Source organism: Mesoplodon bidens (assembly GCF_964165515.1).
Source record: "Mesoplodon bidens genome assembly, chromosome: 13".
Taxonomy (NCBI): Eukaryota; Metazoa; Chordata; class Mammalia; order Artiodactyla; family Ziphiidae; genus Mesoplodon; species Mesoplodon bidens.
In genome coordinates, this window is record NC_138169.1 from 69,162,125 (window position 1) to 69,189,957 (window position 27,833).

The 27,833-nt window shown below is 40.1% G+C and overlaps 1 protein-coding gene across 1 annotated transcript in view; it reads left to right on the forward strand.

The window, feature by feature from the left end:
- The window catches only part of DCC (DCC netrin 1 receptor), a gene marked incomplete at its 5' end in the record, with an annotated part of 1,182,001 nt that overhangs the window by 799,997 nt on the left and 354,171 nt on the right, over positions 1-27,833 (forward strand). The window contains one exon of the mRNA XM_081253253.1: positions 12,684-12,838. Within this exon, the coding sequence (XP_081109379.1) occupies positions 12,684-12,838 (155 nt within the window). The remainder of the gene's footprint in view (positions 1-12,683; positions 12,839-27,833) is intronic.

The following is a 27,833-nucleotide window of genomic DNA, read 5'->3' on the forward strand; positions in this document are numbered from 1 at the left end:
CCCGCAGTCAGTGCTGTGCCTCTGAGGTGAGAGAGCCAACTTCAGGACACTGGTCCACAAGAGACCTCCCAGCTCCACATAATATCAAACGGCAAAAATCTTCCAGAGATCTCCATCTCAACACCAGCACCCAGCTTCACTCAACGACCAGCAAGCTACAGTGCTGGACACCCTAAGCCAAACAACTAGCAAGACAGGAACACAACGCCACCCATTAGCAGAGAGGTGGCCTAAAATCATAAAAAGTCCACAGACACCCCAAAACACACCACCAGACGTGGACCTGCCCACCAGAAAGACAAGATCCAGCTTCATCCACCAGAACACAGGCACTAGTCCCCTCCACCAGGAAGCCTACACAACCCACTAAACCAACCTTAGCCACTGGGGACAGACACCAAAAACAACGCGAACTACGAACCTGCAGCCTGCAAAAAGGAGACCCCAAACACAGTAACATAAGCAAAATGAGAAGACAGAAAAACACACAGCAGGAGAAGGAGCAAGATAAAAACCTACCAGACCTAACAAATGAAGAGGTAATAGGCAGTCTACCTGAAAAAGAATTCAGAATAATGATGGTAAAGATGATCCAAGATTCTATTTCCCAGATCCAAAATCTTGGAAATAGAATAGACAAAATGCAAGAAACAGTTAACAAGGACCTAGAAGAACTAAAGATGAATCAAGCATCGATTAAAAACACAATACATGAAATAAAAAATACTCTAGATGGGATCAATAGCAGAATAACTGAGGCAGAAGAACGGATAAGTGAGGTGGAAGATAAAATAGTGGAAATAACTGCTGCAGAGCAAAATAAAGAAAAAAGAATGAAAAGAACAGAGGACAGTCTCAGAGACCTCTGGGACAACATTAAACGCACCAACATTCGAATTATAGGGGTTCCAGAAGAAGAAGAGAAAAAGAAAGGGACTGAGAAAATATTTGAAGAGATTATAGTTGAAAACTTCCCTAATATGGGAAAGGAAATAGTTAATCAAGTCCAGGAGGCACAGAGAGTCCCATACAGAATAAATCCAAGGAGAAATACGCCAAGACACATATTAATCAAACTGTCAAAAATTAAACACAAAGAAATCATATTAAAAGCAGCAAGGCAAAAACAACAAGTAACACACAAGGGAATCCCCATCAGGATAACAGCTGATCTCTCAGCAGAAACTCTACAAGCCAGAAGGGAGTGGCAGGACATAATTAAAGTGATGAAGGAGAAAAACCTGCAACCAAGATTACTCTACCCAGCAAGGATCTCATTCAGATTTGATGGAGAAATTAAAACATTTACAGACAAGCAAAAGCTGAGAGAGTTCAGCACCACCAAACCAGCTTTACAACAAATGCTAAAGGAACTTCTCTAGGCAAGAAACACAACAGAAGGAAAAGACTTACAATAACGAACCCAAAACAATTAAGAAAATGGGAATAGGAACATACATATCGATAATTACCTTAAATGTAAATGGACTAAATGCTCCCACCAAAAGATACAGATTGGCTGAATGGATACAAAAACAAGACCCATATATATGCTGTCTACAAGAGACCCACTTCAGACCTAGAGACACATACAGACTGAAAGTAAAGGGATGGAAAAAGATATTCCATGCAAATGGAAACCAAAAGAAAGCTGGAGTAGCAATTCTCATATCAGACAAAATAGACTTTAAAATAAAGACTACTAGAAGAGACAAAGAAGGACACTACATAATGATCAAGGGATCCATCCAAGAAGAAGATATAACAATTGTAAATATTTATGCACCCAACATAGGAGCACCTCAATACATAAGGCAAATACTAACAGCCATAAAAGGAGAAATCGACAGTAACACACTCATAGTAGGGGACTTTAACACCCCACTTTCACCAATGAAAATAAATAAGGAAACACAAGCTTTAAATGATACATTAAACAAGATGGACTTAATTGATATTTATAGGACATTCCATCCAAAAACAACAGAATACACATTTTTCTCAAGTGCTCATGGAACATTCTCCAGGATAGATCATATCTTGGGTCACAAATCAAGCCTTGGTAAATTTAAGAAAATTGAAATTGTATCAAGTATCTTTTCCGACCACAATGCTATGAGACTAGATATCAATTACAGGAAAAGAGCTGTAAAAAATACAAACACATGGAGGCTAAACAATACACTACTTAATAACGAAGTGATCACTGAAGAAATCAAAGAGGAAATTAAAAAATACCTAGAAACAAATGACAATGGAGACACGACGACCCAAAACCTATGGGATGCAGCAAAAGCAGTTCTAAGAGGGAAGTTTATAGCAATACAATCCCACCTTAAGAAACAGGAAACATCACAAATAAACAACCTAACCTTGCACCTAAAGCAATTAGAGAAAGAAGAACAAAAACATCCCAAAGTTAGCAGAAGGAAAGAAATCATAAAAATCAGATCAGAAATAAATGAAAAAGAAATGAAGGAAAAGATAGCAAAGATCAATAAAACTAAAAGCTGGTTCTTTGAGAAGATAAACAAAATTGATAAACCATTAGCCAGACTCATCAAGAAAAAAAGGGAGAAGACTCAAATCAATAGAATTAGAAATGAAAAAGGAGAAGTAACAACTGACACTGCAGAAATACAAAAGATCATGAAAGATTACTATAAGCAACTCTATGCCAATAAAATGGACAACCTGGGAGAAATGGACAAATTCTTAGAAATGCACAACCTGCCAAGACTGAATCAGGAAGAAATAGAAAATATGAACAGACCAATCACAAGCACTGAAATTGAAACTGTGATAAAAAATCTTCCAACAAACAAAAGCCCAGGACCAGATGGCTTCACAGGCGAATTCTATCAAGCATTTAGAGAAGAGCTAACACCTATCCTTCTCAAACTCTTCCAAAATATAGCAGAGGGAGGAACACTCCCAAACTCATTCTACGAGGCCACCATCACCTTGATACCAAAACCAGACAAGGATGTCACAAAGAAAGAAAACTACAGGCCAATATCACTGATGAACATAGATGCAAAAATCCTCAACAAAATACTAGCAAACAGAATCCAACAGCACATTAAAAGGATCATACACCATGATCAAGTGGGGTTTATTCCAGGAATGCAAGGATTCTTCAATATACGCTAATCAATCAACGTGATACACCATATTAACAAATTGAAGGAGAAAAACCATATGATCATCTCAATAGATGCAGAGAAAGCTTTCGACAAAATTCAACACCCATTTATGATAAAAACCCTGCAGAAAGTAGGCATGGAGGGAACTTTCCTCAACATAATAAAGGCCATATATGACAAACCCACAGCCAGCATCGTCCTCAATGGTGAAAAACTGCAACCATTTCCACTAAGGTCAGGAACAAGACAAGGTTGCCCACTCTCACCACTCTTATTCAACATAGTTTTGGAAGTTTTAGCCACAGCAATCAGAGAAGAAAAGGAAATAAAAGGAATCCAAATTGGAAAAGAAGAAGTAAAGCTGTCACTGTTTGCAGATGACATGATACTATACATAGAGAATCCTAAAGGTGCTACCAGAAAACTACTAGAGTTAATCAATGAATTTGGTAAAGTTGCAGGATACAAAATTAATGCACAGAAATTCTGGCATTCCTATATACTAATGATGAAAAATCTGAAAGTGAAATCAAGGAAACACTCCCATTTACCATTGCAACAAAAAGAATAAAATATCTAGGAATAAACCTACCTAAGGAGACAAAAGACCTGTATGCAGAAAATTATAAGACACTGATGAAAGAAATTAAAGATGATACAAATAGATGGAGAGATGTACCATGTTCTTGGATTGGAAGAATCAACATTGTGAAAATGACTCTACTACCCAAAGCAATCTACAGATTCAATGCAATCCCTATCAAACTACCACTGGCATTTTTCACAGAACTAGAACAAAAAATTTCACAATTTGTATGGAAACACAAAAGACCCCGAATAGCCAAAGCAATCTTGAGAACGAAAAATGGAGCTGGAGGAATCAGGCTCCCTGACTTCAGACTATACTACAAAGCTACAGTAATCAAGACAGTGTGGTACTGGCACAAAAACAGAAAGATAGATCAATGGAACAGGATAGAAAGCCCAGAGTTAAACCCATGGACATATGGTCACCTTATCTTTGATATAGGAGGCAGGAATGTACAGTGGAGAAAGGACAGTCTCTTCAATAAGTGGTGCTGGGAAAACTGGATAGGGACATGTAAAAGTATGAGATTAGATCACTCCCTAACACCATACACAAAAATAAGCTCAAAATGGATTAAAGACCTAAATGTAAGGCCAGACACTATCAAACTCTTAGAGGAAAACATAGGCAGAACACTCTATGACATAAATCACAGCAAGATCCTTTTTGACCCACCTCCTAGAGAAATGGAAATAAAGACAAAAATAAACACATGGGACCTAATGAAACTTCAAAGCTTTTGCACAGCAAAGGAAACCATAAGCAAGACCAAAAGACAACCCTCAGAATGGGAGAAAATATTTGTAAATGAAGCAACTGACAAAGGATTAATCTCCAAAATTTATAAGCAGCTCTTGCAGCTCAATAACAAAAAAACAAACAACCCAATCCAAAAATGGGCAGAAGACCTAAATAGACATTTCTCCACAGAAGATATACAGACTGCCAACAAACACATGAAAGGATGCTCAACATCTTTACTCATTAGAGAAATGCAAATCAAAACTACAATGAGATATCATCTCACACCAGTCAGAATGGCCATCATCAAAAAATCTAGAAACAATAAATGCTGGAGAGGGTGTGGAAAAAAGGGAACACTCTTGCACTGCTGGTGGGAATGTGAATTGGTACAGCCGCTATGGAGAACGGTATGGAGGTTCCTTAAAAAACTACAAATAGAACTACCATATGACCCAGCAATCCCACTACTGGGCATATACCCTGAGAAAACTATAATTCAAAAAGAGACATGTACCAAAATGTTCATAGCAGCCCTATTTACAATAGCCCAGAGATGGAAACAACCTAAGTGTCCATCATCGGATGAATGGATAAAGAAGATGTGGCACATATATACAATGGAATATTACTCAGCCATAAAAAGAAATGAAATTGAGCTATTTGTCATGAGGTGGATAGACCTAGAGTCTGTCATACAGAGTGAAGTAAGTTAGAAAGAGAAAGACAAATACTGTATGCTAACACATATATATGGAATTTAAGAAAAAAAAATGTCATGAAGAACATAAGGGTAAGACAGGAATAAAGACACAGACCTACTAGAGAATGGACTTGAGGATATGGGGAGGGGGAAGGGTAAGCTGTGACAAAGTGAAAGAGCGGCATGGACATATATACACTACCAAACGCAAGGTAGATAGCTAGTGGGAAGCAGCCGCATAGCACAGGGAGATCAGCTCGGTGCTTTGTGACCGCCTGGAGGGGTGGGATAGGGAGGGTGGGAGGGAGACGCAAAAGGGAGGGGATATGGAAACATATGTATATGTATAACTGATTAAATTTGTTATTAAAAATAAATAAATAAATAAATAAATAAAAATAATAATAAAAAAAAAAGCTTTCCATTAAAAATACCATAGGTCCTTTCTTACAAAGGAACATTAATAGAAGTCTTCCTTCTTGAAGCAACTAATTAGGCATTTGGTACATCAAGACAGGGTTTGTTGCTTAGCTCACAGTTGTGACTAAATGTTAACGCCCCACTATACTTAGCCCTTAGGAGGATATGTGTTTTCTTAATATGTATGCTGGAGACAGGTTACAAATGATCCACTAAGAAACAGAACCATCATAATCTGTAAACTGTGTTTACTTCTGAAATGTAAATACAGAAGGGCTGAATTCAGCTAACACACACACACACACACACACACACGTAATTTTCTATTCCCAATGAAGAATATTAGATTAAAAAAAAAAAGAACTTCTTTTAGTAGATCTCACTACACATCATGAAAATGAGACCCAGGAATGTGGAGTGGCATCTAAAGGCCACCTGAGTAAGTTGAGGTGGAACACAGAACAGAACCCAACTCTCTAAGCATTTCTGAGATCACACTATGTAAACATGTTATCCAATTAGTCTATTAAAATTTTTACATTTATTTAGGCATTCATTTTTTTTAAATGTGAGCACCAGCAGCATAGGCATTCTTTATCTGCAGTGGATATATAGACTGAGTGTCAATAAAATATGAATGGAATATGACTTCTCTTCTAAAATAGTTCACAGCTGAATCAAAGAGGCAGACCTGTCTGTCAACACAACGTGATACGGGCTGCAGTAGACGTGTAAATCAAGAGCCACAAAAACACAAAGGAGATAATATTTTATGCTGCTTGAATCAGAGGACATGATGGTAGGAAAGCTCCAGCCAGGAGATTTCCTTTGAATCGGGTTTGAAGGATGAATGAGCTTTTGCCAAACTGAGAAGGAACTGAGTCAGGAGAAGGTAACTCCACTATAATCAAAATAAAGCAAAACAAAATTAATGAAAGTCAGAATGACAAAGGTAGGGATGGATATAGTGTTGTGGAGCTGAGTGACCCGTTGCAGATGAATGCATAAAGGTTTGGGCCACATCTTGAAAATCTTTGAATCTTGTCCCAAGGAGTGGAGATTGTATTAATGATAGAATGGCAGCCAGCATGATGTTTTGGTCATGGAGTTGACAGATGATGTATGTTAGAAGACTGTCTCTGTCAACAGAAGACAGAAGTAGGAGGACCAATGACAAAAAACTAGGGAAAGCTATTATAATGCAATACATTGCAAGTAGGAACCAGAGCAGGGGCCAGATCCAGGCACAGGAGAGTGTAGCCTAACCAGAGTTAGGTTTCAATGCATACTGCTTAAGGGTGCATTCCATGCCACCATGTTTGACTCCCTGAATCAAAATGTATCAGCATCTAAAAAGACTTTAAACAAAATGCCTCATCTCAGCAAAGCAGCAGAAGTATTGTTACTGGGTCAGAATGTAAGCTTTTAGAACACAGTAGTTATTTTCCAAGAAACCTCAACCAAGTAACCCAAAGCAACCAAGAACCAGAATTTACAAGAAAAAGATGCTTCTTACTTACACAGTCTTCTTGGTCTCCATGTAAAGGTCAAAGAAAGCAAGCTGCCTACATCTTTTTCAGCCAGCAGAAGGAGGCAGACTTTATAATTTATTCTCTCTTTGGATGTTCAGTGAATGAATTTGCAGTGAATGGATTCTAGAAAGCCCAGGTGCTTTACTTCCTTTACTTCAGTCAACTTTATCTTGAACTTGCCTGAACCCCGCATTACCAACTCAGAGTCAAGGAGAAAAGAAATGGAGTAATGAAGCTCTGTCTGACAGTACATCTACCAACACAGACCACGACGCTAAGCTCTGCAGATTTGAGGGGTAAATTATGTCTTCAGAGTTATAGGAGAGAACTTCATGGAGAAGCAGCCTGGGCCCCTGCTGCTTTCCCAGGAGTGGTTGGTGTGGTGACAGTCACGACACCCGAACACAGTAACTGGGCAAAGTCCTGATGTCTACTGTTCTCTGTTCTTCAGAACCTAGTGTGGTATCTGCCCACTTACAGAGGATCACGGACTAGAGTGAGCTAGACAAAATCCTAATTACTAACTGTCTAAACACAGAGATTATGGAGAGTTTACTTTACGTGGCTGGCATTGCCCTATTGTGGAACCAGAGAAACAAGAGTAACAAACTGCCCTTCCACATTTAGATTTTACTTACTTGTTGGGAAATGATGTGCGATGGTTTGTTTTCAGCTGTTAAAGAACAAATGGGGTGATCAAAAGCCACCTGCGAATCTTTGAAGAAACCTGTGAAGGGTGACATGGCAGTAAATGCCATTGTCTTAGAATGCATTGGTATCACATTTGATGTTGCCCCAGTAGGACCCAAGAAAGCATCAGAGCTTGCACCTGAGAAATCTGAGGCTCAGATAAGTTAACGAGAAAGCCAAGACAACAGCCCAGCAGCAAAGCCCAGACACCAGTGTGGACATCAGATATCACGGGGCTGTCCAGCTATGCTGTGGAGCTCGGAGCACACCTATTCCTTCTCCGTTGCAGTCAGCAAAGCCTCTTCCCTTTAAAAAATATTACCAGTTTCATTACTGAAACTTGTTCAGTGCCTCTAGTTATGACTACACTTTTTTATTGAAGTATAGTTGATTTACAATCTTGTGCTAATTTCTGCTGTACAGCAAAGTGATTGTTGTACATATATATATACATTCTTTTCCATTATGGTTTATCACAGAATATTGAATATAGTTCCCTGTGCTATACAGCAGGACCTTGTTGTGTATTCTATATACAATAGTTTGCATCTGCTAATCTCAAACTCCCAATCCATTCCTTCCCCACACCCCACCATTGACAACCACAAGTCTGTTCTCTATGTCTGTGAATATGACTGCTTTTTTGATTTGACTTATCTCTGTAAACAAAATTAATCTGACAGAAAATATCAATATTTATGTCTTTTTCTTCATGATTGTACCTCATTAATTTCTTTAGATTGAGGAAAGGTCCTCTTTTTGAACTCAAGAACCCTTATTTCCTATGAGGTTGTGGTGATATTTTGTTATAATAATAGAAATAATAGCAGTAATAACTGCCACATATGGAAGACTCCCTGAGTACCAGGTCTCATGCCTACTGCTTTATATGGTTCACATACAGCATCTCACTGAATTCTCTAGAAGCTCTATGAGGTAAACATTTTTATAGCACCAATTTGCACTTGAGAAATCTGAGGCTCAGATAAGTTAATGAGAAAGCCAAGACAACAACCCCAGGCTTAAAAATCTTGAATCCACTCCATAGTCTACATAGCATTTTGATGTGACCTCAGTTTGATAGGATAAGCAGATTTCTGAAAATTGGCACATAAAATGGAAATATTTAGATCAAATTGTTGTTTAAAACCATTAAGAGCCCACATTGAAGAAACTAGTGGTAAATCTAGGGCATTGCTAGCATCTGGTTGGAGGAAGGGCTGAGATCACTACCATGGAGGTGTTTTCTAAAGATGCTTTGTTCATACTCTGTTAACACTAAGGAAGTATCGGTTGCCCATAGCAATGAATATAATTTTTTTCTTGACCATTAGTAATCTGGGATATTTTTGGAGGCTGCTGGAGATTATAAGAACCTAAAAGTCCCTTCCTTGTAATAAAATCCAGCATCCCCTTTTATACGTGAGTAATGTTTCTATTATATGATCTTAGACACTCTTTTTTTTTTTTTTTTTTTTGGCTGTACGCGGGCCTCTCACCGTTGTGGCCTCTCGCGTTGCGGAGCACAGGCTCCGGACGCGCAGGCTCAGCGGCCATGGCTCACGGGCCCAGCCGCTCCGCGGCATATGGGATCTTCCCAGACCGGGGCACGAACCCGTGTCCCCTGCATCGGCAGGTGGACTCTCAACCACTGTGCCACCAGGGAAGCCCAGACATTCTTACCTGGATATGCCCAGATGTTCTTGCCTCTTTTTCCTTTGAAGAATGCCTTTTCAAGGGGTTATGCCAGCATGTCGTAGAACACAGCTATTTCATCTAAATTATTCAGTAGTTATAAGAATAAAATCAGTTATGAAAGCTGTCCTTCCTTATAGATACTCAAGGAGTTTGGTATGCAGATCTGACCTTCAGTGACAAATATGTTGCTTGAAGGTTTAGAAAATACATCCTGAAATGACTCATAACAGATGATAATTACACTCCTTCTCCCAGTGGTTTGTGAATGCCCAGCTGTCTCTTCTTTCCCGTTAGGAGCTCACGTCTTCTATGCAAAGTACCCATGATCCAAATAGACCCCTTGTTTTCCCCTATTGTTGAATGATACCAATACTGGATCTAGAGGATGAAGTCCCAAATTTCATTCTTAACGGTGGTATTCATTAACTGTGAGTCCTTTAAGAAAAGTGTTGTTTCTTTAAATCTCACTTTTACGTTTATAAAATAATGATAATAAAACCACCCTATTTATATAAAAAGAGAGGCAATGCATATAAAAATTCTGCTGAAAGAAAATAATATGCAAAACTGTCTACATCCACAAGGCATACCATCTGATTATGAGGGTTTTCTTTTAAAAAGCAATGTATTGGCCTGAATAATCTTAGTTTGGTAGAATAGATCAGTGTGATGTGTGGTACATGGGAGCCCTATCTGATGTTTCGTACTCCTACTTACGATAGGTCACTATTGAATCCCACCCACATCCCTCCCTCACTGTAAGTCACAATTCATCCTTGCAGCAAATTAACACAGTACTTGTAAAGGGATACCTAAACCTTGGGCTATATCCAGATTCATACAGGGTGTTTTTTTGTTTGTTTGTTTATCGTGGTAAAATATACAAAACATAGCATTTACAGTATTAACCATTTTTAAGTGTAGAGTTCTATGGCATTAATTGCATTCACCTGTGGCACAACTCTCACTACCCTCTATCTCCAGAGTTTTTTCATCTTCCCCAACTGAACTCTGTATTCATTAAATACTAGCATCCTGTCCCTCCCTCCACCTTGCCCCTGGTAACTACCCACCATGCATATTTTAATTATGAGCGGTAATGGATAAATTAATGCTAACTGCTATAAGAAGCCCTCAAACTTATAATGGCTCTAATCTGCTTGATTCTGTAAAGTATTATAGAAAAAGGATGTTCCTGATTGACAGGCAGTTCTTCTCCCAGGTCTTCTCCAGAATTCTTGCAAAAATTTGACTTCTCTATCATCTGTGTATGGCTTCCAAGGTCTGCCCACCACATATGTGGTTTTTCAAGGCCAGGCCTGGAATCAGCATGCATTGTGTACACTCAAACTGATTGATTAGACCCAGTCACGTGGCCTCATCTTGGCTTCAGAGGGGCCAGGACATACAGTCTAGTACATGAAGAAGGAGAAATGGGTTTGAGGAGGAGCCAACCAGTCTCTGTCATATCAGTCAAATTAAGAGTGTATCTAGGGCCTCCCTGGTGGCGCAGTGGTTGAGAGTCCGCCTGCCGATGCAGGGGATACGGGTTCGTGCCCTGGTCTGGGAGGATCCCATATGCCGCGGAGCGGCTGGGCCCGTGAGCCGTGGCCGCTGAGCCTGCGCGTCCGGAGCCTGTGCTCCGCAACGGGAGAGGCCACAACAGTGAGAGGCCCGCATACTGCAAAAAAAAAAAAAAAAAAAAAAAAAAAAGAGTGTATCTATGCCCGGCAATCACCATTCATGCCCGTAGAACTTTGTTTTCACTTTTCTTTTTGGAAGCTTAATTTACCCTGGCAGCAAAATAGGTTTTATTTTAAATATCTCCCCAAACAAAATAAAACTGAATGGTAAATTAAAATGAATATATATAATTCCACTGAGATGCAAGAGATATCATCTAGACGTAGAAACCTTAAGAAACAGTTAAGTGGCTAGAAGGAACTCTTTCTTCACGTTCAATTGTACGAGACCAATGAGGATATAAATGTCTAGAATCATGTATGTCCTTAAAGCATAGTTTAGGAGTTCCTGGTTCTTATATGTCAGCATCCATATCCATAGGATTTGTCTTCTCTTAATATGAACTATAAATCTCACCCTGATCAGCAGATTAATTCATTTGTTTGGAGCCTCTGAGGAAGTTTTTAATTGGAAAATAAATTGGACACATGTAGATGTGGCTTGAAGAAAAGGCAAGTAGACACGTGTTCCACTTTCTCCTCAAGAGGAAGGGCATCTACTTCCTTTCACTAAATTGCACTTAACATAACCACAGGACCTCAAGCTCTGTACACATCAGCACTTGGCATCTGCCTTTTCCTTTCCTACAATGAAGGAAGATGCATAAATGCATTTGTTGACAGTACTGACAAAGACTGGCTTGTGGAATAATCAAAACCCTGATTTCTGTCATTAACTGAATGTTTACAAAACGCATCTTCCTGCCTACATTCCAGACGCTTCTTATTTTACTAGCTCTTTGTTATGAGTTTTGAGACTAAATTGTAAAGTGTCAAGGGAAAATACTTTAGTATGCAAGGTTCATGGGAATGGCATAAACTTGAACTCCCCAGAAACCCTGCAACATTTATTTATAGGCTCTTCCAGTCAGTTTACATCCCATAGTAAGCCTTTGAGGTCTTGCCTTACATGCAGAGTCAACAGGAAATGAGTAAGCAACCTTTTGGTCTACCTTACTGCTCTTGCTCATTTTTTTTTTTAATTAATTTATTTATTTTTGGCCACGTTGAGTCTTTGTTGCTGTGTGCAGGCTTTCTCTAGTGCGGAGAACAGGGACTACTCTTCGTTGCAATGCGCGGGCTTCTCATTGTGGTGCAATGGCTTCTCATTGCGGCGGCTTCACTTGTGGTGGAGCACCGGCTTTAGACGCGTGGGCTTCAGTAGTTGTGGCACACGGGCTTCAGTAGTTGTGGCTTACGGGCTCTAGAGCACAGGCTCAGTAGTTGTGGCGCACGGGCTTAGTTGCTCCACGGCATGTGGGATCTTCCTGGACCAGGGATCGAAACTGTGTCCCCTGCATTGGCAGGCGGATTCTTAACCACTGTGCCACCAGGGAAGTCCCTCTCTTGCTCATTAAGTAAAGGCTGTGGCTAAAAGTATTCATGTGGGAATAATCTTTCCCTGCAACTTTTATTTCCTAGGGAACGAGCAGTGAATACATCCCAGCCTGGGTCCCTTCAGTTTACTGTGGGAAACCTGAAGCCAGAAGCCATGTACACCTTCCGAGTCGTGGCCTACAACGAGTGGGGACCAGGGGAGAGCTCTCAGCCCGTCAAGGTGGCCACTCAGCCTGAGTGTGAGTATGAGACAGGAAGGGCAAATTTAGAAAGTATTTGTTTTCGTTGGCGATATCTTTGAATCCTTTCATAGTAATTTATTGAGGTGATGGAATGGAAGGAATATTTCTGAAGCAACATGTTTAACCCGAGGGTTTTTAAAGGTAAGATAACTTTAACAAAATGGCCTTCCCACTTTGGCCGTATCTCCATAATGACAAATTAACAACTATCAAGGCCTGGTCCATCCACACAGTCTACATATTCAGTGCCGAGTGAGTGACTGACTCTACCCGCCAGTACTTCATCATCAACATTGGGTTTCAGCCTCCTGCATTGATTTTTTCAGATTTTTCTAAGTTTGTCTGTAAAAAGTGTAACATCAAAGGAGAAGAAAAATGGTATGGGACTTCTCAATACAGGGATTATTCAAGAATTTACTCATGCACTGAATGCCCTTAAGAAGCTTCCAAAAGTGAATCTAGATTTAAGAAATGTAAAGAGATAATCTCTATTGGGCAATCTCATTGTCCTTTAACATAAATCACTATATTAAGCTCCATGATCACAAAGTAATGCAGCTGAATGTTCTTTGACCAAGTCATAATTTAGTGATTTCTACTTTTATAAAGGAACAGCCCCCAAACTGTACGTTTGAAAACTATTTCTGTATCTTACAAAATTTTGATTTTTCTACTAAACTTCTAATTTATTTGGAAAGATTATTACTGATGAGTAGTCTGCCAGCTTTATTTTTTTAGAGTTTAAAAAAAATTGTAATCTAACAGCTAAATGACATGAAGGACTACTTGTAACAAACTACATTATTTAGAGATTTGGACACCTAGTTTCATCTACTCAGGTTTTTTGTTTTTGTTTTTGTTTTTTGAATGATGCTATTTTATCTGTATTCCCAATCATTTTATTTAAAACTATATTTAACTTCAAAATCACCTCACATGCTTTTGGAAGAAGGTGAAGTAGAAATCAGAAAGATTTTCATTGGTACATATGTGAAAATAATCTTTGGACTAGGTCACTTCTTAAGGATTTGAAATCAGTATGTTGAAGAAGAGCAACTGAGACGTTGTCTGGCTGCTGGTATCATGCTCTGCACGCTGGGCAGAATCTCCGTTCCGTCTTCCACTCAGCCAAGGCTACAAAGACCAGCTGAGGACAAATTGCAATAAAGTGTTTGTTGGGGGTGGGGATATGACTAAGCTGGACAAGTCTTAGAGATATTTGCCTCATAGAAATAAAACCTCACATAGCATCTTTAAGGGCATAGTAATGTACAGGTTTCAGATCACATAAAAAGAAATGAAATTGAGTTATTTGTAGTGAGATGGATGGACCTAAAGTCTGTCATACAGAGTGAAGTAAGTCAGAAAGAGAAAAACAAATACCGTATGCTAACACATATACATGGAATCTAAAAAAGACAAAAACAAGGTTCTGGAAAACCTAGGGGCAGGACAGGAATAAAGACGCAGATGTACTAGAGAATGGACTTGAGGACACGGGGAGGGAGAGGGGTAAGCTGGGACAAAGTGAGAGAGTGGTAGTGTATGCATGGACATATATACACTACCAAATGTAAAATAGATAGCTATTGGGAAGCAGCTGCATAGCACGGGGAGATCAGCTCAGTGTTTTGTGACCAACTAGAGGGGTGGGATAGGGAGGTTGGGAGGGAGGGAGACACAAGAGGGAAGAGATATAGGAACATATGTATATGTATAACTGATTGACTTTGTTATAAAGCAGAAACTAACACACCATTGTAAAGCAATTATAGTCCAATAAAGATGTTAAAAAAAAAAAGAAAAGAAAAGAAAATGCAGCCTCTCAGGCAGGACCAGCTAAATAATTTGCAGGACCCAGAAGCTACAGTAGAGCATTAAGCCATGCTCCACGCGGGACCCTCCTAAGCGTGGGATCTTTTGCAGCTTCATTAGTCGTATGCCCACAAAGCTGGTCCAACTTCCAGGTTTCTCTTCTTAAGAATGTTTTGTTGCTGTTTGGATTGAAATCACGAGATAATGCTGATTTCCACTTCGCAGTGACTATGTTCACATGTAATTGAGTCATCAATTTCTTCATTGACTTTTTTTTTATTAATTAATTTATTTATTTTTGGCTGTGTTGGGTCTTTGTTTCTGTGCAAGGGCTTTCTCTAGTTGAGGCAAGCGGGGGCCACTCTTCATCACGGTGCGCGGGCCTCTCACTATCATGGCCTCTCTTGTTGCGGAGCACAGGCTCCAGACGCCCAGGCTCAGTAGTTGTGGCTCACGGGCCTAGTTGCTCTGCGGCATGTGGGATCTTCCCAGACCAGGGCTCAAACCCGTGTCCCCTGCATTGGGAGGCAGATTCTCAACCACTGCGCCACCAGGGAAGCCCCTCTTCAATGACTTTTTACAGATCGTATATATACAAAATCAATAACTTTTATGAATATTTTGTATTTTAATCAATAAACTTGAATAAAAACAAATTAAGTCAAAATACATATTTTTGAAAATGGTATATGCCATGTTGTATACAGACTGATAGTTGAAAAAACCAGAAAAAATTCTGTAAAAACATCTTGTTCAGTTTTCTCATGGCAGAACTTAAACTTTAAAAGCATGTTCATTTTCAGAAGATCCAATTTCTATGGATCGTCTGAATTCTTCACTTCCTAATCCAACTATTATCCCTGGAATTGTTTTAGTGTACTTTTCAAGGCTGACTGGCTATGATTACATTACATTTCTGATGAAAATTGTACATAGACAGTTTCACTTCTAGGACTGAGCAACATTATTTTTCTTCTATTAATACCATTATTTTTAAGTATCCAGTTTGAAAATCAATATCCAGCATTTTTTTAATTCACATTTTTTTTTTTTTTTTTTTTCTCTTTTTGCGGTATGCGGGCCTCTCACTGTTGTGGCCTCTCCCGTTGCGGAGCACAGGCTCCGGACGCGCAGGCCCAGCGGCCACGGCTCACGGGCCCAGCCGCTCCGCGGCATATGGGATCCTCCCAGACCGGGGCACGAACCCGTATCCCCTGCATCGGCAGGCGGACTCTCAACCACTGCGCCACCAGGGAGGCCCCTAATTCACATTTTTAAAAACCTTTCCAAGCCAAGGGACAAGAAAGTCTTTTCCATTTGGATACTGACTAATAATAACGCCTCATTTCATTAAAAACATTACTCATGATACAACATTTTTAGTATAATTAATCAAAAAAATAAGTCTGTGATTATTTGTATTACACATATGGCCTTAACCTTTATAAAGTAAAAACAATAACATAATTCAACTTACAAGTGTGTTTAATGAACACCCACTGTGTTCCTAATACTGTTCTACACTGTTTGAGACAGGTTAAGAAAACATATCTGTGTAATGAAGTAACAGGACTTAGGGCTCTCAGAAGCTTCCTGAGGAAGCAAATATTTTAAATATGTAACAGCAACAAAACAAGTAAGGCAACTTGTATGAATTTGTTAAATGAAATATTAAAAATCTGAATCACAGATTTGTTTATGAGCCCATACTTGTGACGGCCGAGGCATATGATGCCAAAAGCTCAGCCTCTGTGTACGGGTGCCAGATCGAATCTCCGAGACAGAGATTTGGGCAAAGTAGAAAAGAATAGCTTTATTGCTTTGCCAGGCAAAGGGGAACACAGCAGGCTCCTGCCCTTGAAAACTATGTGTACCAACCAGGGAGGATTTGCTGAGGAGTTTTATGGCAGTGGTTCAAGGGTGGGGTTGCTGATAAGGTTAAGGTGTATACAGGGTTTAGGCTCTTTAATCTTGTTTCAGGTAATCTTCTTGATGAACTTTCTGGTCCCTTTAATCTGGCCTCAGATGGTCTTCTCTGACATAAAGAATGCTAACATCTTCATTTGCTGGGTTTTAATTCTATAAAAGGCTTAAAGAGGGCTTCCCTGGTGGCGCAGTGGTTGAGAGTCCGCCTGCCGATGCAGGGGACACGGGTTCGTGCCCCAATCCCGGAGGATCCCACGTGCCGCGGAGCGGCTGGGCCCGCGAGCCATGGCCGCGGAGCCTGTGTGTCCGGAGCCTGTGCTCCGCAACGGGAGAGGCCACAGCAGTGAGAGGCCCGCGTACAGCTAAAAAAAAAAAGGCTTAAAGACATTGTTATGTGTATCCCTTGAGGCGGCACCAGGACCCCGCCCCAAGGCTGCACTATTGTTCCTTGGCTGTTCCTCCCTTGACTCTGCATCCCTTCCCTTCCCAGATTAGCAGCTGTTCAAATCTGCCCTTTGGATCTCAGGGAAGGTCATGGAGGCTGGAGTCTGTTCCCTACAAGAAACAGGGGACATGAAAATGCTTCCATGGCTAGGAGCCCCATAGGGTCCTGCTCGGTCTCACATATTGTCTAGGTAATTTTTTATGCCTTAATCATATTGTGCTTGCCTCCTCAAATAAGTGCTTTATTACAAAGACAGCTGTTTCGGTCCTTTGTATATATCTTCCATTCTTCCTCATTCAGAAAGCAGTCTGAGAATTTATGTAGAAGAACTCACTGGGTGCTGGTTTCTGTAAGCATTTACTTTGCTTAAAAATTAGCATAACTGATGATAAGGCATAAAATAAAAACTAAACACCTAACTGAATAAAAGGTTACTTGTTGGTATTGTTGTCTCCTATAAGTTATCTTTCTCCAGAAAATGAAAGTAGAAAATCATTCTGGTTTCGAAACATTGAAAGTATCTTGAATTTTTTTCATTAAGGGCAGTGATAGTGGTCTTACAATGCTGACTATATTTTGGCCTTTAAAAACACCTTTGTTTTATTAAATCACCTCTCTTCTTACCACTGTATGGAGTAAGGATTATTTCCTTTGCAGGCCATTGTTTACTTGCAGGGTGACCTGATAGTGTTTCATTAAGAATTGGATAATTGTCCTTGGATAATTAATCTCTTACTGAGTAGATAGGTAGATAGGAACAGTTCCGCCTAGATAAACAGTACTTTAGAATATCTTTTACATGTGCAAAACAGCAAACTCCTTCAATTCATTTAGATTAAGAGTATTGTGTAGCTCACTCGCTGTCTTTATTACAGACATTAGGATAAATAAATTATGTTATCAGGACTAATAAGTACCGCTTGTGTATTTTATCTTCTGTTGTTAACACAAAATGCCATTTTAGCAATTTAAAAATATTTCTAGGGTAAGGAACACTTCATCTTCTCCAAACCTGCTCAGTAATACACCAATTCCTGAGTAAGATGGAACATCTTAGAGATCCTGTGCTTCATCTCCTCCTCTCCCCACTCCCCTCCCTCCCCTTTCTCTTCCCTATTCTTTCTCTTCCTTCTCTTTTAAGCTCATCCTTCTGTGTTTTTAGAGGAAGTTCAGAGGCTGATTTTATTACTTGGTTAGAATTTCAGAATTTAGAGGCAAAGGTGGGGGGACATTTTCATTGTTCTCTCACTGACAAAATGATCTTATCTTTTGAAAATGGGTCTCATCTGGTTAGCATGTGCTTGCTCGTTTTATCACTGTTTTTCCAAATGTGATGTAGTAATTGTACACTAAAATGACATAGCTTTTATACAAATTGAATTTCACGTTTTCCATGTTATTTGAAAATAGCAACTGTTATGAAAACCATATTCTCAAGGAATAAACACTGATGGAAAACATGTCTGAAATACAAATCAGCCAGCAACTGTTTCTAAAAAGTGCACACATACTGCAGTAATCATTTAAAGAGATCAGCAGCCCAAGATCCAGTTTATGAAATAATCACCCAGCATACAAAGGCTTGATTTATAGGAAGGTCTGTGTCTCCCGATTATATCTTCCTTTGGCTAAACCCTTGCTCTTCCCCCTGCCTTTATGGTGTATAATTTCTTTGCTGTATTATCAGCCGGATTTAAGTCCCCGTGTGCTTAAGACTTGTCTAATCTTTTCACACCACATGTGGAGAATTTTTGAATTATTATTTGGGGTCCTTTAAGATGCTGCTAAGGCAGTTTAATCGTGAAGGATGTTAAAATGGACCACATACTGGCTGGAGGCTTGAGTTAGAATGGGGAGCCTATTTGCTACACCACAACCCAATTATCCACAAAACCCTTTTATAGTTAAGTGTTGTAAGTAATATTCTTAGTCCATTATATTCTTTACACTGAAAAGATGAGCGAAAGCAACCCCCGAATCGACTTTAGAATATATTATACAGAGGAAATAGGTCTTCCCTGGTGGTCCAGTGGTTAAGACTCTGCGCTTCCACTGCATGGGGCACGAGTTCGATCCCTGGTCAGGGAACTAAGATCCCACATGCTGCGCGGTGCAGGCTAAAAATAAAAACATAAACAAAAAATACTCTATGGGGCTTCCCTGGTGGCACAGTGGTTAAGAATCTGCTTGCCAGTGCAGGGGACAGGGGTTCGAGCCCTGGTCTGGGAAGATCCCACATGCCGCCGAGGAACTAAGCCCGTGCGCCACAACTACTGAGCCTGTGCTCTAGAGCCCATGAGCCACAACTACTGAAGCCCGCACGCCTAGAGCCTGTGCTGCACAGCAAAGAGAAGCCACCACAATGAGAAGCCTGCACACCTCAACAAAGAGTAGCCCCCGCTTGCTGCAACTAGAGAAAGCCCGCACGCAGCAACGAAGACCCAACGCAGCCAAAAATAAGCTAAATTAATTAAAAGAAAGATAATTAACTGTTTAAAAAAAGAATTTATTATACAGAGGAAATAGACATATTTGCCTTTTTCATCTGTCCCTGGATTTTTTTTATTTTAATTCTAATAAAGCTCTACTTCTGTGGTTGTTATGGGGAGGGGTACTGGAAAGTCTCTGAACATTATGTCTCCAAACATTACTATCCATATCCTAGGACAAGTTGCTTAATCCTTGAAACCTCATTGTCCTTGATTATCAATTGGAGATATGAATGATTTACCCCTCCCGCTCCTGATGCCAAAAGCTCAGCCTCTCTGTGCACCGGTGCTGACTCGAATCTCGGAGACAAGAGTTTTGGGTGAAGTAGACAAGGATAGCTTTATCACTTTTCCAGGCAAAGGGGGACACAGCAGGCTCCTGCCTCAAAACACTATGGATCCCAACCTAGGAGGATTTGAGTTTTAGAGCAATAGTTCAAGGGTACGGTTGCTGACAGGATTAGGGTGTGTGCAGGGTCTCAGGTGGTCCGACTCCTAATCTTGATGAGCTTCTCTGGTCCCTTTAACTTTGCCTCAGATGGTTTTGTGGCTGGGCCTCCCTTGACTACCAACTGTGTGCATCTGCCCTTTCAGGGAAGGTCATCGAGGCAGGAGTCTTGCCTACAAGAAACAGGGGCCAAAAAGGCTTCCGTGCCCAGGAGCCCCACAGGGTCCTCCTCAGTTTCATTCCCAGGTTGTAAAGATGAAATGTGATAACATATGGGAAGCCCCTAAGTCTTACGTGGCATCTAGTAGGCACTCAATAGAGAGAAGTTCCCTGCCCCTAATGGGATCAAATGGAAACATAATTCCAACTGCCCTGCACTGACAACCAAAGTGGGACACTCAGTAGATTAATCACTAAGGTAATAAGGCTTGATTACTATGCAATCAGCCATTTACGTATATTATTACTTTCCCCCTAATCATCCCCTCCCTATTACTTAGCACGCTATTGTAGACTGGTTTGTTGTCTAATTTGCCTCTTGTACGTCTTTGCAACCCTAACTAAATTTTGAAGCTTTATGAGCAGAAAACACTCTATTATCCCATAAACTGTGTCACAGCATTGACATTTTGCGAATAGCTAGTTGGTTAACATTTGCTGGTAGAATCTGATTTGTACTTAATTTGTGGCGGAGATGATACATATCAGCAGTATTCATCATGATTCTATAAATTAAGCAAGCCAAGTAAATTACAGTTCTGTCTAGCTAATTTCTTTTATCACTTAAACTGGTTTCCAATTATTGACTGCACTGCATGGTAATTTGAGTGAATATTTGGGATGACTGTGGAGGCAAAGTTGACCGTGAGCCAATCAGCTGGTTCAGTTTTGTGGTCGTGTACGTGGCTATAGACTATAATAGTAGAAAGAAAGAAATATAAGCACTGATGTTTCATCTTTTTAGGTAACACACAAATGCTGGTATAATTTAAATATTCTCTCGTTGCAAAACATGTTTTCAGGTATTACAAGTATAAGATGAGAGACATTAAAGGCTTATGGTATGGCATCCCCTGCAACAGAAGGCTTAAGGAATCCATTTGGATTTTTTTTTTTTTTTTTTTTTTTTTTTTTTTTTTTTTTTTGCGTTACGCGGGCCTCTCACTGCCGTGGCCTCTCCCGTTGCGGAGCACAGGCTCCGGACGCACAGGCTCAGCGGCCATGGCTCACGGGCCCAGCCGCTCCGCGGCATGTGGGATCTTCCCGGACCGGGGCACGAACCCGCGTCCCCTGCATCGGCAGGCGGACTCCCAACCATTGCGCCACCAGGGAAGCCCCCATTTGGATTTAATGGTCAATTAGCGAGGTACTATATCTTCTACAATGATGTATATTAGTGGAAGAATTAGAGGTAGGCTTGTGAGGGTGGGTTGATTTGTTAGAAAAATTGAAAGCAAAACGTGAGTCATTCTGTGCTTATTCATTCATTCAGTCAGTCATTCAAAATGATTCTTTTGTGCTATGTCCTAGACTTCATGGTCCCATACAATCACCATTAGCTACATGTGCCTATTTACATTTCAATGTATTGATGTAAAATAAAATCTAAAATGCAGGCACACCAACCCCATGTGTCAAGGTAGCACTTAAAATTTAAATACAATTGAAAATTAAACATTCAGCACCTCATTAGCCACATTTTAAGAGTTCATGTATGACTACTGGCTACTGTATAGGACAGCACAGAGAACATTACCATTATTGCAGAAAGTTCTATGGGGCACCCTGATCTAGATGCTCTCCTAGTACATGAGGATACAAAAGCAAGTCAGATAATGTCCTGACTTCCAAGGAACTATTAGTCTAGTGTAAACTATTTTAATTAAGCAAAACTCATTAAAAAGGTATTTAATAGATTAGTCCCCTTTGAAAGTTGAAAAGGTTCATTGTGTGTTGAATTAATATAAAAGATTAATTTTTAAAAGACCAGAGAATCTAGATCTGAACATATTTTCTGAGTAGTTTCTCAAAGCTCCCTAAATATTTTCTCAGATAAAAAAAAGTATATACATATTATATATTTTATATATATATATATATATATATATATATATTTCAGTGCACAATTAAGGATGAAGGACAAAGATGACTTGTTGTTTGGGGTAATCAGCGGTACAGCATAATTCAGTTCCCCTAAAAAGCCTCTACTGGTTCCTTGTTACTCTCTCTGAGCACAAAGCATAATTCAAGCTTCTTCCACTGGTATAAACAAACATCTAGAGAAGCTATCTGCTTGGTGAGAAAGTATAGAGAAAAAAGCTACAGATTTCTCACTGCTATTAGGGATTGCGAAGAAAGATGACATGAGAGTGTCATAATAGTGAGAAGTTCCTGGAGAGTATGGGTGTCTAGCCTGGGATAATGAGGTTCCAAAAAGGTAGATTTGTTTTGGGTTTAATTGCCTCGTTTGGTTATGTAGCCTACTGAAAATGAAAGTAGGCTGCTTGGGAAACTGAATTAGAGCAAAATAGAGCCTGAGCATCATCAGGGGTATTGTCATCATGCTGCAGCAGCCAAATAAAATTCTACTTCAAAGATAAAACAGCTGAGCTGAACTCTTTTATGGGACTCCTTCAGTTATATTGGATTCTATGGAAAGCTGGTGTTCATGAAGTGAAGAGTAAAGACACACAGAGAATATAGCATTTTTACTCATATGTATTTATATATTCTCTCATCTTGACAGCCCTTTTATCTGTATGGTCCATAAGCAATTATTGAGCACCTACTGTGTGTCAAGCCTTTTATAAGGTGCTGGAGAGGTAGAAGGTAAAATAAGATGGGCAGAATAGTATCCAAAAATTTAGGGATGAAATTTTTGAAGAAAACATAGTAAGATAAATTGTTCTAAATCATACTGTGGGATCATATTTATTTCTTCTTTTTTTTAACCTAAAGTTAGGATTTAAGATATTAGCGTATAAATGCTATATAATTTAATACATATATACATACATCTATGTACACACGTATACATTTTGTGTTTTAGTGTGAAACATGATAGTACTTTTTAGAAAGTAGCACCTGAAGAAATTTATAGTTGACTATCCTCATGTGATACCCAACCCAAAAAGAGTGAAACTCATTTTTTTTAAAACATCTTTATTGGAGTATAATTGCTTTACAATGGGGTGTTAGTTTCACTTTATAACAAAGTGAATCAGCTATCTGTATACATATATCCCCATATCTCCTCCCTCTTGCGTCTCCCTCCCACGCTCCGTATCCCACCCCTCTAGGTGGTCACAAAGCACTGAGCTGATCTCCCTGTGCTATGTATGTGTCTGCTTCCCACTAGCTATCTGTTTTACATTTGGTAATGTATATATGTCCATGTCACTCTCTCACTTTGTCCCAGCTTACCCTTCCCCATCCCCGTGTCCTCAAGTCCATTTTCTACATCTGAGTCTTTATTCCTGTCCTGCCCCTAGGTTTTCCAGAACCTTGTTTTTGTCTTTTTTAGATTCCATATATATGTGTTAGCATACGGTATTTGTTTTTCTCTTTCTGACTTACTTCACTCTGTATGACAGACTCTAGGTCCATCCACCTCACTACAAATAACTCAATTTCATTTCTTTTTATGGCTGAGTAATATTCCATTGTATATATGTGCCACATCTTCTTTATCCATTCATCTGTCGACAGACACTTAGGTTGCTTCCATGTCCTGGCTATTGTAAGTAGAGCTGCAATGAACATTGTGGTACATGACTCTTTTTTTTTTTTTTTTTTGCGGTACGCAGGCTTCTCACTGTTGTGGCCTCTCCCGTTGCGGAGCACAGGCTCTGGACGTGCAGGCTCAGCGGCCATGGCTCACGGGCCCAGCCGCTCCACAGCATGTGGGATCTTCCCAGACCGGGGCATGAACCCATGTCCCCTGCATCGGCAGGCGGACTCTCAACCCCTGCACCACCAGGGAAGCCCACATGACTCTTTTTGAATTATGGTTTTCTCAGGGTATATGCCCAGTAGTGGGATTGCTGGGTCATATGGTAGTTCTACTTTTAGTGAAACTCATTTTTAAATCACTATTTTACGGACTCTTTTAACTGCAGGTTATATTCTGCCTACTCTGATGTATCTTATGTGCTACACAAAAGGATAATAATTTGACTTTAACTCTTATTCTCTGATTCCAGTGTTCCTGCATTGTTATGTTGTTTTAATAAAGATATTATTTCTACTTTGTAGGAACACAGCTAAGGGGAATAATACCTACAACTATTCCCTGTTCTGTGAAAACTCTTTTGGGTCTCAGCCCAATCTTCCCACCTTGGGAAGCCCCATATCACATCCAATATTGAGTTTAAACTGGGCCAGAATTTCTGACCACAGGATATTTGACAGGTACAGGGGATTTCCATGGGTTGAAATTGAAAGATTTTTAAGGTGAGGCCACACAATTACTGCTTTCAATGTTGGATGTTAAAATTGGAGTCAAGATGGTGCCACCAGTGTCCAAGAGGAAATGATCATGGCTTTTTATTAACTGGAGGTCAAATAGTGGAACTCTGAGCCCGTGATTAATGCAGGTAACCTGTTCATTACCACCTTATTTTAATCTGTAATTAGTGTTCCAGGTCTTTAGAATGGAGGAGAAAGGTAGTTGAGAACAAGCATTCAGAAATCAGATTGGATTCGAATTCTGTCATTTTTACTTACTAGCTAACTAGGGTAAGCTGGTTTTGCTAAACCACAGCTCCCTCGTATGTAAAATAGGGAGATCTTGCAGGGATGTTGTAAAACTTAAAAGAAAAATCTGTAAAATGGGACAAAACGGTACATCCTCAAATGATTATTCTGAGAATTAAATGAGCTCTTTAGAATAAAATACTTAGCCTGCTCTCTGGCACTTTGTCAGTCCTCAATAAATGCTATTATAATCATGCATTCCATCATCGCTATATTCTAATTATTCTCATGAGGTCATGTTCCTTAACAATGCACATAATTTGTTCATTTCTATCTGTGGGCTGCTGACATGTGTTTAAAATGCTCTCTTTCTTCTTTAGGCTATTTCATAAGTCTCTTCTCTTTTGATTTTAAGATTTTATTTAAGATTTTAAAAGCAGAAAGGCCACTCTGGCTAATTCACCCCATGGATCCATCTGTTAGTCTGCATAAGCTCATTTTTCCCACTCCAAATTTGTTCATGTCTTTCATTCATTCATTTTTTTCTTTCAACAAATAGTTATTGTGTGACCCTGGTGGGCTACCCTGTATTTCTCAGCATTGGGAGTTCAGCAGTAAAAAAAAAAAAAGACAGACAAATGTTTATCTTTATGAGGTTTCTATTCTAGTAATAGAAAGGGACAATAAACCAATAAAAATAAAGCATGCAGAAGAATAAACTAGTTTAAGGAGATAGAGAATGAAAAGGATAGAGGTGATTCTAGAAAGGAAAGTCAGGAGAGCCTTTCTGAAGAAGAGGCATTTAAGGGGACCTGGGAATGAATTTGGAGGGATGCCAGCAAAGATCTTGGGCAGGCACATTTTAGGCAGAGCCAACAGCAAGTGCCAAGTCCCTGGAGAGGAAGAGGAAGAGGACTGCTGTGTGACAGCAGAACAAAGAAGAGGGAGAGTGAAGAGAGGAGGTCACAGGTAGCAGGGCCCAGACATGAGAGACCTGGAAGCCACAGTAAGGAAGGTTTAGTTCTCAGTGCAGAGGCATCTGCACAGGGGGGATGACATGATGTAATCTTCATTTTAGAAGTGGGAGCTAGAGAGGAGGCTAATGTGTAGTACAGTCAGGAGATGTTGGTAGGTCCTGTTTTGGGGAAACTATAGAGGTATTAAGGACTGGTAGGATTCAGGATGCCTCTGGAAAAGATGAGACTTGCTGCTGGGTGTAGGATAGGAGAAAAGACAGGAGTCAAATTTACTCTTTGATGTTAAGCCTCAGAAACTAGGTGAATTGTGGGACCATTTTGGGTTCTGAAACTTGATAAAGAGCCAGCTTGGAGGGTGTGTGGGGAGGGGAGAGACATGAGGGACAAATCAAGACTTTAAAAAAATATATGTTAGGGGCTTCCCTGGTGGCGCAGTGGTTGAGAGTCCGCCTGCCGATGCAGGGGACGTGGGTTCGTGCCCCGGTCCGGGAAGATCCCACATGCCGCAGAGCGGCTGGGCCCGTGAGCCATGGCCGCTGAGCCTGCGCATCCGGAGCCTGTGCTCTGCAACGGGAGAGGCCACAACAGTGAGAGGCCCGCGTACCGCAAAAAAAAAAAAAAAAAAAAAAAAAATTGGGTTTCACTGTTAAATGGATTCAGGTTTTATTTATTTAATTAGACTGTAAGTTCAAAGAAGGTGCCCAATATTTTGAATAGAAAAATAAAACGCCACGTACTGCTAGCCAATGGCCAAGGTCCTGCAGTATTTCGCTTCTTATAGTGGCAAAACTGAACAGTTGTTGGAGTAACGGGCAAATTCTCCATGTTGTCAACTATAAAATACCTGTGCCCTACATGTCCCTGATTCATGTGTTACAGGGATATGCACAGTGCCATACTCAGAAGACACTCAAATATTTGTTAATCACAGAGAAGCATCCTTCTTAGAAAGCATCCTGGCAGGCCAGTGAAGTGTAATTTGATTGGCTGATCCCAGAAAGGGAGAATTGACTAAAAGGATGCCTCAGATGCACAGCCCAGTCTTCTTGCTGCCAAGATTTTCCAAGAAACCAATCCAAAGGGGGATAGTTAGTGCCAGAGCCAGCGTGCTTTCTGATATGTCCTTTGCCTGTTCATTAAACAGGAGCTTGAATTCTAATAGGATGTCTATTCAGAAATGACCCAGATGTTGAGTCACCTTATTCTCTGAGATTGCATCAGGATTTTATCAGTGGAAGCCTGGTTTATAGGTCCAAGTAAAGACTACGGAATTCAGAAGGAGTTTGCCTTTAGGTTGGTAATATCCCTTTTCTTTACCCTTTTCCTTGTCTTGGGAAATCTTATACAGCCCGTTAACTCAGGGTACCCAGAATCCAAAACATTCACCCAGTGATCTGAAGCATAAAGTCAAGTTCATAAAGTCCATTTGAGATAGCTGATTTCAATCATTGAGTTTTACAAAGAATAAATTTGGGGATCAGAGAGCTTAAGGCCAGTCGTAGGATGGGTCAGTACACAGTGGGTATCACCAGGCCTATATCTATGTCTAGATTGCTCATCCAGGGTTGTTTAGTTAGATAACTCTGCTTACAAAAAAATCTGTTTCCTCATTTTGAAAATGGATGTAACACTAAACCAATATGCAAAATACCTGGGTTCTAGACTGAGACATTCTTTGTATATTGCTGTTATGTTTTTGAGCAGGTCACTTACCTTTTCTGATTTTCAATTTTCTCTCCTAAAATAGGGATTATCCTGCCTGTGTTAGTTTCCTGGGGCTGCTGTGACAAAGTGCCACATGTTGCCTGGTTTAAAACAATAAAAGTGTATTCTCTGACAGTTCTGGAGACTAGAAATCTGAAATCAAGGTGTCAGCAGACCCATGCTCCCTCTGAAGGCTTTAGAGAAAAATCTTTCCTTGTTGCTTCCTGGCTTCTGGTGGTTTGGGCAATCCTTTGGCATTTTTTGGTTTATAGGTGTATCACCCAGTCTCTGCTTCCATCTTCACATGACCTTCTCCCCTCTGTGGCCATGTCCCTTTGTGTCTTCTTTTTTTTTATAAGGACGCCAGTCATATTGGATTTAGAGCCCACCCTAATCTAGTATGACTTCACCTTAATTTAGGTAATTATATCTGCAAAGGCCTTTCTGGGTACACGTGAATTAGGCAGGGGGCGGTGGATAGGGGAACTATTCA